The sequence below is a fragment of the Carassius auratus genome, unplaced genomic scaffold, assembly GCF_003368295.1.
Source record: "Carassius auratus strain Wakin unplaced genomic scaffold, ASM336829v1 scaf_tig00216185, whole genome shotgun sequence".
In the NCBI taxonomy this organism is placed as follows: domain Eukaryota; kingdom Metazoa; phylum Chordata; class Actinopteri; order Cypriniformes; family Cyprinidae; genus Carassius; species Carassius auratus.
This window is the reverse complement of record NW_020528446.1, coordinates 122,239-138,122: the sequence shown is the minus strand read 5'-3', so window position 1 is coordinate 138,122 and position 15,884 is coordinate 122,239. Positions and strand designations below refer to the sequence as shown.

Sequence of the window (15,884 nt, the reverse complement as noted above, 5' to 3'; positions counted from 1 at the left end):
ATAAAACACAGTAGACCTTATCCATAAATATTTTAATGCAGTGAACAGCATTTAAATGACAGCATTTGCGATATACGTAAAAAAAAAAAAGACCTCTTGCTTCACAATTTTATAACCGCATTTAATATATTTATCAAACTGTATAATAATTTTAAGTATCAAAATTGAAAAAAAAAAAAAAAAACCCGCAGTAACGTCCCATACACATTCCAAACAAAGTTAAAAACAGCTTAACATATTTACTCCTCTGACAACTTTCTGAGACGAGTGCATTTGAAAGGGCATTTGAGATGAATGAAGCAGCAGCAGCAGCACGTCATCACTTCAGATTCTCTTTGAGAGTCTGCCTGAGCTCCCTGTTGTTTAGATGGAGGTATTTATTCACCCAGCTGCGATACTTGTTCGTTTCTGATCTATAGTCCACGTGTTTGGGTGCTCGTGACTGAAGCCCGGCGTGATGATGATGATGATATCAAAACTTCATCGTATGGCCTGCTGTTCTAAGGCACCTTCAGCTGTTTGATTGTCTGCAAGTGTCATCGTTCCCAATACACAAGCATTTGAGGCACACCTGTCCGAACACATCACAGCACTGGAAAATATCCTCCGTGGAAAGTCTTGAGGAAATGGTCTGAAATTGGAATAACGTTAATTGCAAAGGAATGATGTGGATTTTAGGGACTCTGACAGTCTGTATTATATTCACACCGTATTATATTCACACCGTCTTCATAGTCTCCAACACTATAACGTTACCGACGACATTATGTTATAAACTATCGATAATGCACAAGCAAAAGTACAGGCACCTCAGTAGATTGTACCACAAAGAAGCATGGAACAATATCTATTTTAGATAAATTAGTAATATCATATTTATATTGATTTCAATTTACAGTGTGAGTTTACAAATATATATGTGGAAAATAAATTACACCGCTTTATCGCGTATCGTATACAAACTATTAAATATTCATATCAGCGCCAGCTCATTAGCCAGTCACGTGACGCCCCATTATAGTCCTCATTCTTAAAGGGACAGTTCACACAAAATAATAATGCTAATAATAATTCCGGCAACGTTTAAAACCTGGAAAGAGCCATTTAGAAATATAGCGCGAATGAAAACGAGTCTGTGATGGATGGACAGGTTTTTTTAAGATGAAATGTATTTCGCTATTTAAAAAGTCCTACATCAATGTACTTTTCTAAATGTATAGTTGTTGTCTTTGTTTCGTGACTACGTTCTATCCCTCAATCGCGGGAAATGCTTCAATTCCCGCCAAAATTAAACATGGCGCTACCGTGAAGATAACCAAAACCTTTTTAGCATGGATGAAAGAAAATAATACAAGAATGTTCGGAATGTAATGATGGTGAGTAAAAGTTATATAATATTGATTTCTGGGGTAACTGCCCCTTAAATTAAAGCATATTTAAACTATCCAGAGGACACTTTCCCTCTCAAGACATGTACAGTAATATAAACCTCTTTATAATAACTTGATTGACATCTACATACCAATACAACACTTAGAACTTTAATAGGTTCTTATATGATAACTTGTAGATAGATATTATTGATTGCATTTATCGCTTGAGTTCTACTGTAAAATATGATTTGGTGTATTGCTCTTTGAGCACATTTTGATTTTTGAATGTCACCAGTTACTAAAAAGACGCTTTAAACACTGATATCTAAAGTAATACTTGAGAAATCTTGTCATGGTGTAATCCCATTGATATATGACAGCAGAACAGAATTCATTAAGGCAAACTAATACTTCAGAAGGGTAAAATTGTTGTAAATTGAATAATTTTATGGTGCATTCTCCCTTAATGAGAAAACATGACCCTTTTAAAATCACAAAATTAATATTTGTCTCCTTGTTCTAAGAAATGGCTTGTTGTTATACAGGTATTAAAACCAGATGTTCGAGTTGTTTTTATGCATTTGACCAATATTTTTTTCAGGACTGTGTTGGTCCTTTAAGAAGCAATATATAATGGCCTCTGGCTTGTGCACGTCCGTTCTGTCCTTCAACTCAGTGAATCGAGCATAAGCCATTCTGGGATGCATCAGAGTTCAGTAGGTGCATTAAAAAAAGTCAGCACAAATAAACAAATGCTGTTGACCTCGAGTTCTCTCACAGCTTGTTGCCAATTAAAGCAGTTCTTTCTTCTTCTGAGGGTTTTATTAAGGCGCTAAGATCCACTCAAATGTGAACGTGTTGGGGAAACAAGGCAGAATATTAATATCTTCATAGTGATATGCAACCTGCAGAAAATTTTCTCCAACCCTCCATTTTGAGAATGGCTTCTTCAGAAAAAGGAGGAAAGTCTCTGACCGGCGGCAGCCTTCTTTTTGAGCCGTGTAAATCCAGATCTCATTTGGAACTAGAAACTCATTTGGATCTTGAACGGGTGTGCCATGGCCTCTCATCTCTGGGCTCTTGCATTTTGGGGTGTTTCACGAGGGAAAAGGAAGTTGTAGAGCGTCGTCACTAGCTGGAACAAACCCATCTGGCCCCTTTGAGTGAACTGCACAAAAAATAAACCAAAAATAATCAGATGAAAAATGTTAACGCAGGTTAAAGAAGATATTTTATTAGCAAAGAGAGGCATTAATATAATCATTTATTTAAGTTTATTAAGTCCACGTCATCCAATAGGCATTCACAACCCATTTTACTTCCATAATGTGATGCTTTTAAGAGGAAAGTGTTTTAGAAGGTTTCATTACTTCCGTTGTTATTCTAAAATGCCAATCATGACTTAATAAAAAAGAAAATACAGTTTCCCCGTGTGGAAATGTAAAGTTATTTTAAATAAATCATGCTCAGTAAGACTAGGAGCATCTATTAAGAAAGTAAACGGAGTCAAAAAGGCATGTATCTGCCGTTAGATGGCGCTCTGGTCCCAAGCTTCACTTCAAACTCCTCCCCTTTCCTCTAAATCTCCTTGATTGACAGTTAAAGCGGCCAATCAGCAGTCAGGCCAGCTGTGATGTGGGCGTGTGTTTTAGTTCTTTGCTATTGCAGTGTGTTGCATAAGCTGCCGCTCTTACTGAAGGCATGCTGGATTTAAAAGAATTAACAAACCGCAATTATGATTAACCAATTTAAATGATCCTAACCCATTTATTCCTAGTTGGCCTGTCATCTTTTACGTTTTTTAATTAAAATTATTCAGTCCGTTTGATCTGTGAGAATATGAAGTTTCAGTTTTTGATCGTATCTGGGCTCATGGCGGCTGATTTCCACACATTTCACGGTTTATAAAATCTACAATCTGCAAATTCATTAAACCATCTCGGTTGTTGCGGCTCAGCAACATACAGAGTGTTACTAAAGGTGTTACATTAGCCTACTTTTGAGATTGTGGTCACATGCCTGCTGACGTGGACCTTGAGTCAGAGTCTAAATTTAGCCTGCAGTATAAACACACTTCACATCCTCTTTCTGAGTTCACACCAAACTAGCCGGCCTGGGTAGACACTAAATTCAACTGGCATTTACTGAAGACCTTGATCAATCTAAATGTATCCCTCATCTCTTAAACAAGTAAGCATTAAAAGTCATGAATAAATGTGAATAACTCACATATGCAAAATGTTTACCTCTATCAAAACTAAAACTATCACTTTGTTTAAGCAGATCATGTGGTTTTCATCTGCTGTTTTTCCATTTAAAAACAACAAAATACATAACAATATAAATTCTACAATAACCAAATTTACATGAAAAATGGCACTTTTCAAAATTAGTATACTCTGCCATATCATTGCTATTAACCCCCGCCCCTCTGAAACACTTTAAACTAATGTGACTTGACCACAAACCTTAATTAAAACCAAATAATAATGTTTTCAATAGTCATGCAGACTGTAGTTTTATAAATAGTTCTAAAAGTTAAAAAAAAAAAAAGGACTTGTTATAGGACTATGTTTTATACATTAAGTTGTTATATAAACATCAACTAGTGATTCAACTTTCCATCATTTACTGTAAAGTTATTGGTGTAGACCTGATAACATCTAAGAGAACTTAAGTAAACAGGATGGCTAAACCAATAATGATGTCATCTCTCCCACTGAGCATTTGCATATGCAGCATAGAAATAACAGACGATGATGTCATTGCACATCGTGACAGAAACCACTGCAAAGAAAGCCATGGACTTGTGGTGCTGTTTAACCTGTTTGATTCAAATCGGCCATGAGGTAAAGAAACAAACTTTTCTCATCCGAAATCACTCTTACCAGCTGAAGATGATCCTGCTGAAACTGATCCCCCATTTCACGCAGTTTACGTCCAATCTGAATCTCCACACTAATTCCAATGTCCCGTTCATCTTCCTTTTCTTCTGGTCTCCCTTCGTCCTGTTCTGTGTTTTGTGTGCCATCCAAGATGGGTTCAAACAATGCAGGGAAGTGTGCACGAAATCCAGCATTTCCTTCAGAAAAAAAAAACAAAATTGATATTTTTATATTGTATAATAATCATTACTATTTATATGTTATTTTAATATGAAACATATTTAGGGATTAAATTAAAAGAAAATCATTAACTTAATTCATTTTGCACTTTAAGTTTGAACACTTTTTTATGATCAGGGCAAAAATACCTCTGAAAAAGAAAATGATATTCATAATTTATTTCATTATTTATAGATAGATAGATAGATTTAAAAAACATTTTGTTTTATTTTTGCAGTAATATATATATATATATATATATATATATATATATATATAGATAGATAGATAGATAGATAGATAGATAGATAGATAGATAGATAAAATGTATCATATATTAATCTATTTTATATAATATTTTATTGAATACATATAATATATTCAGAAATGTAAAAAAAAAAAAAAAATTAGAAGCATCAATTCCAGGTGTGCATATATGACTATATGATGCATATTGTGTTTCCCTACCATGGAAAAGTGCTCTAGGCCCTTCTGGGGCCCCAGGGGCTATAGTAAGTGACGCAAGGCCCCCGGCTCCACAGTTAGCCCCAAATGCAGTCCTGGCATCCACAGCTCTGCAGGGAGATGATGCATCTCTCTCTAAACCCTGGAATGGTGCCATAGCTCTGTCTCTCGCTGAATTCAGCACAGAGCTGGCAGTCTGTGTTGATCTGTCTTTAAAGCGTTCGTGTCTGTTAGCTGTCTGTCCCACCTCTCCACCTCTCCCGTCTCTGTTCTCTGAGCTATTGTTTCTTAGCGGTGTTTCACAGCAGTGAGGAAGCTGTTCATCCTCATCATCCATCGGCGGAGTCAGCAAAACCGCCCTGAAATATACCACAGACTGTCACTCTGTGCAACTGTATGAGAATTCACATGCTGTTCATTCGTTCTGTATTACATAATATGACATGAAGCCTTGTAATGCAGTTGTTTTGCTTCAGGACATTAAGCACAAGCACAATGGAGAAATTCTTAATGTGCTATAAAGTAAACAAAATCAAAGATTTGAACTTATTATTTCTTTATTTATTGGGTACCTATTGCCAAATGCCAGATCATTTGATTGCATGCACAATTTTGGACAAAAACAACTTAAGCTTAATGTTTTTTGAAAAGTTGATAAACTTATTTATTTTTCTATCCCAAATTATGCACAAGTATAGCATGTTCTCTGCAACTCTCCAGTTCACATCTGTGTAGTTTAGGAACACTTGACCTAATTCAAGCGCGCTGAATCTCATAGAGATTTCACCCACATTCACAAAAACAAATAACCATGGCTGAGGGTTTTGGGCTAGATGGGTTTTGGTTCTATTTGGTTTATCAATGAATAATTAAGATCTGACAGTAGATCAGCTCATAAAATGCAACTTCTGGCATCAAAGTGCAGCAGTGAGATGACTTAGTCTGTGCACAAACATTTCAAAGGAGCCTCATACAAATGAGGGGAAGTTTCAGGCCTGCACTCAAGGGTTCGGTCTACCGCCGTTTCCCAGAAAACAATCATATCTGCACCATCATAACAAACAAATCCGTTTATGAAATGTTCATGAATAATCTGATCACCTGAGAGTTACAATACAGATTAGTACAGATGCTTTCAAGGAGAATAGATTAATATAATACATGGCAGCTGCAATAAAATTAGTCAAATTCAGAGATTGCATGATGAGTTTTGAGACATTTGTTTTGCTGAATTTGTTAGCATGACTGCTGTAGTCATCAGAACAAATACTCATTTAAAAATTATAATTCTATTAATAGAGAGATTATCATATGGACAGATGATTATTAATGAGAATTACACTCTTAATCTCTGCTGAAAAACCAGCCCAAGATGGTTTGCTGGTCTGAGATGGTCTACCAGCTTGGGTACCCAGGTCTGTTGGCTGGTTTTAGTTTCATGGGGCAAACAGAAAACCAGCTTGACCAGGCTGAAAGACTATTGTAGACCAACCACTCTTATTATTGAGCAAATCATTTTAGGCTTTTTTTTTTTCAGCAGGGAATTCAAAACAAAACAAAATAAAGCATATATGACCAAGTAACACCATAGTATAAACGAATGCATAAAAATGTGAATAATGTGATTGACAGTTTTTGATATTTCAGTTTATTACTTTCAGATGTGCAAATCAGAATATCATGTTGGGGGTATTTCAGTCTTATGCTCTTTATTCTGTAATTGAACATTTTTGTCACTCTCTTTCATAGACCAAATCACTGAAACTTAGTTTTTTTAAGGACAAAAACAGAATCATCTCAGTTCTAAAACTGTAGTAGCTTAATAAAGAAGTCACAAAATACATAATGAAACTGCAGCAAATAATACACAGAAACGAGAGACACTCACCGCCAGTGCTTGAATGTGTGTGTCAGTGCTGTTTTTATTCCGCTTGTTGTGTCAGCGCTCTTTTACTCTGTCTTCACTCTGCTTGTATTTACTATCACGAAGTCGCTCCGCTTTCATTCTGCGCCCTCCGCTCAACTTGTTCGCATTGGACACGAGCTCGCAGAAAGCCACGCCCACAGTTACGTCGCATGTTATGGTAATTACTCGAGTGGGAGGTGTCCTTTTGTTTAGGGTTTGTGTTGAACCTGTCAAGTCTGTTTTTGAGTACCAGCGGTGTATTTCAGAAGTTCAGTAGGTTCAGACTGTTGAGATTAGTGCCTACGTTATTTAAAATAAACGCTTTTGTTGAACAACTTTAAAAAGTGCTTTAAACTAATCAAAATGAGTGAAAGGCACACTTCTATGGACAGCATAGCTAGAAAAAGTAATTATGTAATTTCTGACATAATGTTTTCCAAGTTGCAAGTTTTTTCATTATTATTTTTATTATAGATTTCATTATTGATTTTTAGAATTATTTGTAGATCTTTTCAATTATATTAAGTCACAACATGATATGTTCCTGAAAATTGGAAGATGAAAGATGGCAGTTTGCATACTTCTGGAAGCATTGTGTAAATATATAGAGAGTTACAGAGAGAGATAAATATATTAAGCTTTTGTTTTTATGGAAGAAAGAAAGACACATGCAACAGTGTGCTTAATTTTCACTTTTTTGTGCACTATTAATTACACACACCTAACCATTAGCCCACCAAAAATGAAAATTCTCTGAATATGAAGAATATTTGTTTTGAAATTTAAATTTATTTTGGTAGTCCATATCCTTAAATATCCACAGGAAACCTTGTTTTGTTTTTATGGTTTTGTAATGGACGAATACACTGTCTTTGACATCTGTTCAAGTTTTTCTTTTTCCCCTTGGTTAACATTTTTGGACGGAGGAATTTATGTGACTGTTATGAACCATTTGTACACATTTGCTTTTTTCACATTTGTGTGCATGCGTGTTTTCAGCTTGAGCCTCAGTTCAAGTGCACTTTTGTAAATGGGAAGTGAGTCACCTAAATCTTCCTGTTCTCACTCGCTTGCGATGACATCATCCTTTCTGTCAGGGCTCAGCATTCCTGCGCACACTGTTACCATGCTTCTCAACCGCGAGATTGCAATGGCCAATTTAGATATGAAAGACTGTGCTAGTTAACTCTACAACAGAATGTGTTGATTGATGTGTTGTTTTGTAATAGATTGTTTACAGCCTGCATACTAACTAGTCAGTACAGGCCAACACATTGCTGGCAGGGATTTCAGTTTGCTAAAATGTTGGGATGGTTTCAGATGAGGACGAGGTACAGACAAATCACTGACTAGAGGAAGAGGATTGAAATAGACTCAAAGTGACTCTGTTTCTAAGGTAATTTTGGATGGGGAGGAACGAGAGATGAGAGCGAGGCAAACAAATGCTGGCACTGCCTCCGTGACAACAGCTACATCATTGGTTCTTGTTTCATAGTAAAGACCCGTTAAAAAAAATATAAAATCACAAGAGGCCCAGGAGACGCCTCCCTCACAACTGCATGTTGCATCAGAAAGATCCTGCAAGAGGAAGAGCTAAACACATACACACATAAACACATAACATGCTCCACTTCACTCTACAGCACCCCCTCCTTCCTCCCCGCTCTCCCGCCAAAACATCTCTGTGAGTAAATCCTGCCTAGAAACCAAACAGCTGACTTCGGCCTCACTACGATTGGTGCAGCTCCCTAGCAACGGCGTGGGTTTATTCAGCCAATCAGGTGCTGAGATTTCAGCACTTTCGACCAATGGCAGGTGGCCGCAGCTTACTTAGACAGTAACAGTGACTTGGTAACTGTCTGGCAGAACAGATGGCAACTATGATTGGTCAGAGCAGCTCTGCATCCTCATTGGCTGCTCATGACGATCTCCCAGTCATTCATATGTTTTAGCGGCTGCCCTGAAGGGATACACCCACAGCAGAAGGTCAACTTCTCTTCATGCTGATTGGTCGAGAAGTAACGTGGACTCCTAGTAACAAACCACAATTGCTAAAACAGGGTGTGGTTAGGTTTCTGTCAGTCATCCAAATGCTAGCCAAACATGATGTTGTTGCTGCCGTTGTGCTCTTAGCAAGAAGTATTGTGTATGACAAACAGGCCTACATTAACACACGTATCACACTTGCCATATCTGGGAGTAAAATGGCTCAAAATGTTGCTGGTACAATATCACAGTACGCGATTTCTTAATGCTTGTTTACACACGTACTGTAACAGTATTTCCTGATATTCATTTCTAAGATCTGTGCAGCTCCTGATCACAGTCTCTTACAAATTGACATTAAGCTTTTGTTAGTTTGGTTGTTAATATCTACAGAAGAAACTGTTAAACTGAAGATATTAGAACTTGAATTTTAGAATTCACATGTCATATTTGTGGTCTTGCTGTTCCCTTTTTTTCCCAAACTGTTTACTTGTCATTCTGTGGTGCTTAAACTTTAGATGCATGTTGAGCAGTGTTTGATTCACCTAGCAAGAAGAATGAGTCCCCAGACGAGCGGCTGCAGCTCAATGAACACAGCCAAAGACAAATCAGAAGTGACATCATGGCTGCAAGATTGCATGACATCATGCTTGAGGGAAGACAGATTCATGTCAAATCTGAATCCGGAGGAACTGGGAAATGATCAGCCTCAATCTAGATAAATATAAACTTTAAGTAGTTTTTTTTTAAAGATAATTTGATTACTTTTCATTTATAAGCCCCAGTGGTTTATGTCTAAGTCTTATGTCTACAGATATTTAGTCAAATCTTTGATTTAAATGGAAACAGTTGTAAGACAATCTTTGGCTTTTTCACCTCTAACCACAGTATTAGGAAAGCTTACTGTTTAGATGTGTAGGATGCCTGTAAAAGACATCTACACATCCACCACAGAGAGTACCTCAAAATTATGTTACTGTAATCATATTCAGATTATTCAATTTGATGCATTTTTTCAATTTCAAGATGATTTGAGATAGAGAAAAAGTTTTAGCCTACTGATTCTAAGCACTGTTTTAACCCTTACTAGACTAGGAAATCACTCCTTGTGCTACAAATTTTGAGATATTATTATTATTTATTACTTTACATCTACTTTCCTTCATTATTATGATGTTTGTACTGTTAAAAATACTGTGACAACGTTTGACTCATGTTCCTCGCAACTTTTATAATTTAAAAGTCAAAGATTAAAAAAATAATTGTCAAATTTAAATCAGAAGGAACAAAGAAATTATCCATCTCAATGATCTTGATAAATATAATCAGTTTAATAAATAAAGCCTCTTTTTTCAAGCTAATTGAATTACTTTACAAAAGGCTGCATTACATTCGTTTAACTGTTAGTCACAATGGCTAAATAAAGTTGAGTGCCTATATTTACTCAAATTGCCAATATATAAGGAAACTGCACTTTTAAAAGTAAAACGAATGTAAAATGTGTTAAACGCAGCTAGGAGTATACCACTTACAGCGACTTCATAGCTGCAAACAGTTGGTAAAGTAGCCAAAGTATTTAATAAATCAAGCTTCTGTATACAAACATATAGATATGTAAGTGTGTGTGTATGAATCACTATTGGAAATCCCAGAGATGATGTCAGTAACAGGTGTTCTGGATCAGACTGCTCCAACCTCAGTGGAAGCCCAAAGGGAAGATGGTGACAGGTGATGTCAGCAAACTGCAGCCTGGCATCCAATAGGGTCCCTCGGGGCCTCCTGTGATGAGCCACCTGCATGCATGTTTGAGTTCATTGAAAGAACAGATGTCCCACCACCATATCACCACAAACTCAACTGAGCTCTAAAAATAGAAGTGAAAGCAGCACACATTCCTGAGGTGTGAAGTGTGAGATAAGCAGTTTTGTTGTCAGCTGTGTCATACAGTAGGTGTCCCTATACAAATGCAAAACACCATTTATGTGTGTCCTGAAATGACTTTAATCCGTCTGAACATATTTTGCCAGCACTGGGCATTCTATTCATATTTAAATACTAAAAAATCTGGTTGAGGTCAGATCTCAATTTAAACTTTATTTCCTTACGTGAAAAAAACAGCAATGTCTTTCAGGGTAGTAATTGACTTCACAGTTTTAGAAAGAAATGTTATGGCGTCCTCTACTGGTGATACCGTCACCTCTTACCTTCATCTCTTTATGAAAAACAACCATGTACACCAAGACTTTCCTAAAGTTTATTCCAAAATATATTTCAATATACATAATATTAATGAGACATGGATACTATGGTTAAACCATGGTTTTGCTACACTTACCATTATTTAACCATGGTATTTGTAGTAAAAGTGTTCCTCTAGCTCAACTGGTAGAGAGCATTGTGCTAGCTTGCTTGCTAAGGTCGGGGGTTTGATTCCCCGGGAACACATGATAGGTAAAAATTGATAGCCTGAATGCACTGTAAGTCGCTTTGGATAAAAGCGTCTGCTAAATGCATACATTTAAATTTTTTAATTTAAATTTAATTTAATTTAATTTTTAAATTTCCTGTCCTCTGATGCCCAACTCCTTCAGCAGCCTAATAAAACTAGACCAAATGTTTATTCCTGCAGGGATTTCAGTCTGACTATGAAGCAATATCAAATGCACATTATGCACATTATCAAATGCACATTATATAGCCTATAATGTTATTCAATAATGCCAAATGCATCAGTGCAATTATTATTCACTACATTCATTAGTACTGTTAAATCAGTTATGTAGAGGGGGACAGACTCAGTAGTATGTTGCAGCAGGTGCATGATAAAGTTGTTACGCTACTGAACAACACTAAGTTGTTTCTACAAAGACATTAAGCATGTTTTCTACAAACAGTGTCTGACTACATTTTTACTTTATGTTGACAGGCAAAAAAACCATGTAAAATCAAATCTGAGTGGTCAGACTGAAACTCCTGAGATTTCCAGAAATGGCATTTGAATATCAGACCACATATGAATGTGGCTTGAAACAGATTTGTAGAGATCAGATTTTGTGTGATCACTTTCATTGTCACTTCACCACAGCACATGTGTCTTGGTGAGTGAAATTCTTGAGAGCATGCTCTTGAAAGTGCAGAAACAATGTACATATAGTAGACATACTTACAAAAGTATGCAGAAGACAGTGTGCCATATACACAAACATATACTCTGTATATACAGTCTACAATTAGACATACTTACAGTTAGCAATTCACATTATATATATATATATATATATATAATGTGAATTGCTAACTGGATGGTAGCTAGTGGTAGCAGATAGATTATTGTATTAAGTGCAGTGTGTACATAATCCAGTATTGAACCGTGCTAGAGTTAAAGTGCAGTGTGTGGCATACCGTACACTCTTAGAAAAAAGGGTTCATTGGGGTTCTATATGGTTCTTTCTTTACTCAACTTCAAAGAACCTTTTATGCTAAAAAGGTTCTATAATGAAAAGAAAGACCCACTCCGAACTCTCAAACTGATTAAAATGATCCGCGATCCCCAAACTGACTCAAATGATTCGCGATCCCGCTCCGCACTCTGAAACAGATTCAAATGAATCACGCTCCGAACTCCCGAAATTACTCAAATGATTCACGATCCCGCTCCGAACTCCCGAACTGATTCAAATGATCCGCGATCCCGCCCCGGACTCCCAAATTGACTCAAATGATTCGCGAACCCGCATTGAACTCCGGAACTGACTCAAATGATTCGCGATCCCGCTCCGCACTCTGAAACAGATTCAAATGAATCACGCTCCGAACTCCCGAAATTACTCAAATGATTCACGATCCCGCTCCGAACTCCCGAAATGACTCAAATGATTCGCGATCCTCAAACTGACTCAAATGATTCCCGATCCCGCTCCAAGCTCCCGAACTGATTCAAATTATTCACGCTCCATTTGAACTCCCAACTCGGGATCGCTTATCAGTTTGGGAGTTTGGAGCAGGTTGGCGAATCATTTGAATCAGTTTGGGGATCGCGAATCATTTGAGTCAGTTCGGGAGTTCGGAACGGGATCGCGAATCATTTGAATCAGTTTCGGGAGTTCGTAGCGGGTTCGCCAGGGGCGGATCTACTGGGGTGGCATGGGGTGGCAAATGTCACCCTAAAAGAAAGCCTTGCCACCCCAGTTGACAGCAACAAATTAAAAGTTACGAGCACGAATCTCCCATGTCCCAGAGAGGAGAGGACGACAGAGCGCAAGAGACTATATTTTACATTTGTTTGGAAAACTTTATGAGTGCGCGCAAAGCGAAAGGAAACATGAGTCATGAAGAGACACAGGAGGAAAGAGGTAAAAAACTGATTGTCTATCAAGAAATGAAGCTATAATGAAAGCACAGTGCTAGCATAGTTGTAATGTTGAGTTAAAGATGATAAATATCAGGTTGAAGGACGTTATTTCGCTAAATAATGTTACAGTGGTGTAGTCTACTACAGGGGCGTAGCAGCCATTTTAAAAGTGGGGGGGACAGCTGTATGGTGATTTGACCCAAAGCTGATGTTCATAATAAATTCTAAATAGAATACCAATTGGCATTTTACTTTTTCAAATTTGGGCCCATGACATGATAGCTTACAGGAACCTATTTTTGTTAAATCATACTCAAAATTTAAAAATACTGCAGGACTTTGAGACCAATGGGAGACCATCTATACTTTATTTTTTATGAAATAAAGATATTTTATGATATTTACAATATTTCAGTTGCAGTACAATTGAACAATAATTTTTCTTTTTAACAGTTGGACAAAAACAAGTGTTAAATGAGTATACAGATTACATCTACAGTAATTTTATACAACATACATTTTATGAAAATATATCAATAAAACCTAAATCAATGTATTTACAAGTTTTTATATTTTCAAGATCGAAGTGAGATTTTAATCAAAACTTCCAAACTGAATTTTTCGGCTTTCCTTGCAGGCCACAAAATGTTGAGCAATTTTTTTTCTCTCTAATTGATCAAGTTTTTCCTTGTGTAAATGACACACAGCAACACTATTCAGCCTTGTTTGTGTCATGGTACTACGAAGCCATGTTTTTAGCCTTCTGAGACCACTGAAACTTCTTTCAGCTTCTGCTGAGGACACGGGAGTGACAAGAAGCAGTCGGACAAGTGTTTCCACCTGATCAAAAAGACTACGGACTTCTGGACACATCCCCTGAAGGATGCTAGCTGCTTCACTGCTGGACTGCATATTATGCTTTGATCTGAACATGGCCAATTGTGTGCTAAGGGATATTTTGTCCAGTTCTGGGTACATTAGTACCACATTATCGACCACCCCTGTTAAGAGGATGTTTTCCAGATTCCTTAGCATCAGCAACCCTTCCTGCTCAAAACGTTCTTTGAACTGCATATCAACAACATCAAGCACTTTGTAAAACTCCATTTTGTAATATTCAGATGAAGATGAATGCACATGTGCACAAGCCTGACCAGTTAGACGTTTAGGAGGATTACGAGTACGGGGCACTGCAATTGGAGAGAGATCAAGGATTTGGCACATTTCTGATGCTTTGGTGTAGACAATTTGAAACCTCTCTGAATTTCTTTTATTTGCAACAGCATCCTTCACATAGGCAACAGCAGAAAGCATACCACTGATGGTCTGTGTTCGACTTTGGAGAGATGTGTTGAGATTCTCCAATTCTTCTATAGCCTCTAAGGCAAGCAGAAGACCAAGAACTACATTACCCTGCTGGAATCTGTCATGTAGTCCATTTGCCCTGTTAGCCGTGTCTGTGCTGCCAGCTGCCATTTCACTGAGAGCAAGCATTACAGACTCATACTGATTCAGCACAGCATGGATAGCACTGGAGCGAACTGTCCATCTTGTGGGACAAAGGGGTCTTATAGTTTGAAAGGACCCTTGAACAGATTTTGCAACTTCCTTGAACAAAGATTTAAATTTACCTGACTGCCCAAACAAAATACCTAACTCATGAACCCACTGTAAAGCACTGTGGATAACACGTGAGGCAGTACAAGCATGCTGTGTAATGAGATTTACACAGTGGGCACCACAGTGGATGTATGGGGCAAGAGGTTGTTCCTTTTTAATGATGGCCTGTGCTCCAGAATACCTGCCAGCCATATTTGCTGCACCATCATATGCCTGCCCTCGTAATCCAGAAATGGGCAAATTTAAACGAACCAACACATCTTTCACCACCTTTGCAAGATTCTCTCCTGTACCCACAGATACCTCATAAAGGCCAATAAACTCTTCATGAATCATCAAATCTTTATCTACATATCGGAGACAAATTGCTTCTTGCTCTTTGCCTGAAACATCTTGCGTTCCGTCCATCATTACAGAAAACTGCAACTGAGGGAGTGATCTTATATTGTCTGCGATATCTCTGATGATAGAACTGCTCAACAAACTAAGGAGCTCATTCTGAATTTGAGCAGAAGTGTAGTCTTTTCTACCTGACAACCACTTACTGAGACATAGATCTTCTTCTGCCTTGTATTTCAGCACCTGATGAAGATTTCCCTCACTATCATCATGCCCTCTTAGGGCCAAGCCCTGCCTTGCCAACAGCTGCACAGCACCAATGATTTTTAACAGATTTGCTCTCGCTTCCTCTTGTTGTGATGCCTGAACACTAGACAGCTGTGCCTTAACTGATCTGTCTTCATATACATATGTTGTTACTGCTGTCTTGTGACAATCTGATTTTTCATGTGAACCGAATCTTTCAAGAGCTTTCTTCCAATTCTTGAAACCAGATGAAACAAATGCTGGTTCTGTATTTTTTGCAAGGGAAGATACTTGTGTTTTAAAAGCTTTACTACAGTAAAAACACAAAACACCTTCAACATTTGGATCGAAATGGAGCCATTTAAATTTGCTGTACCACTGTGTCTGAAATGAAAGGGTACGGTCGGATAGTGTCTGCTTTATGATAAATTTGGGATCGGGGTGGTTTGGTTTTGTTGCCGAGAAATGTTGATCAGAGTCTGCAGATTCTTCCC

The 15,884-nt window shown here is 37.5% G+C and overlaps 1 protein-coding gene across 1 annotated transcript; it reads right to left on the bottom strand.

Moving 5' to 3' along the window:
• Positions 1–1,151: 1,151 nt before the first annotated feature.
• On the bottom strand, positions 1,152–6,968 carry LOC113097330 (uncharacterized). Its single transcript, XM_026262577.1, has 4 exons — positions 6,831–6,968; positions 4,946–5,301; positions 4,262–4,455; positions 1,152–2,541 (listed from the first exon to the last, which is right to left on the bottom strand). Exons 2-4 carry the CDS (start codon positions 5,277–5,279, stop codon positions 2,440–2,442), a joined length of 630 nt encoding a protein of 209 aa, XP_026118362.1. The 5' UTR covers positions 5,280–5,301; positions 6,831–6,968; the 3' UTR covers positions 1,152–2,439.
• Positions 6,969–15,884: the final 8,916 nt, after the last annotated feature.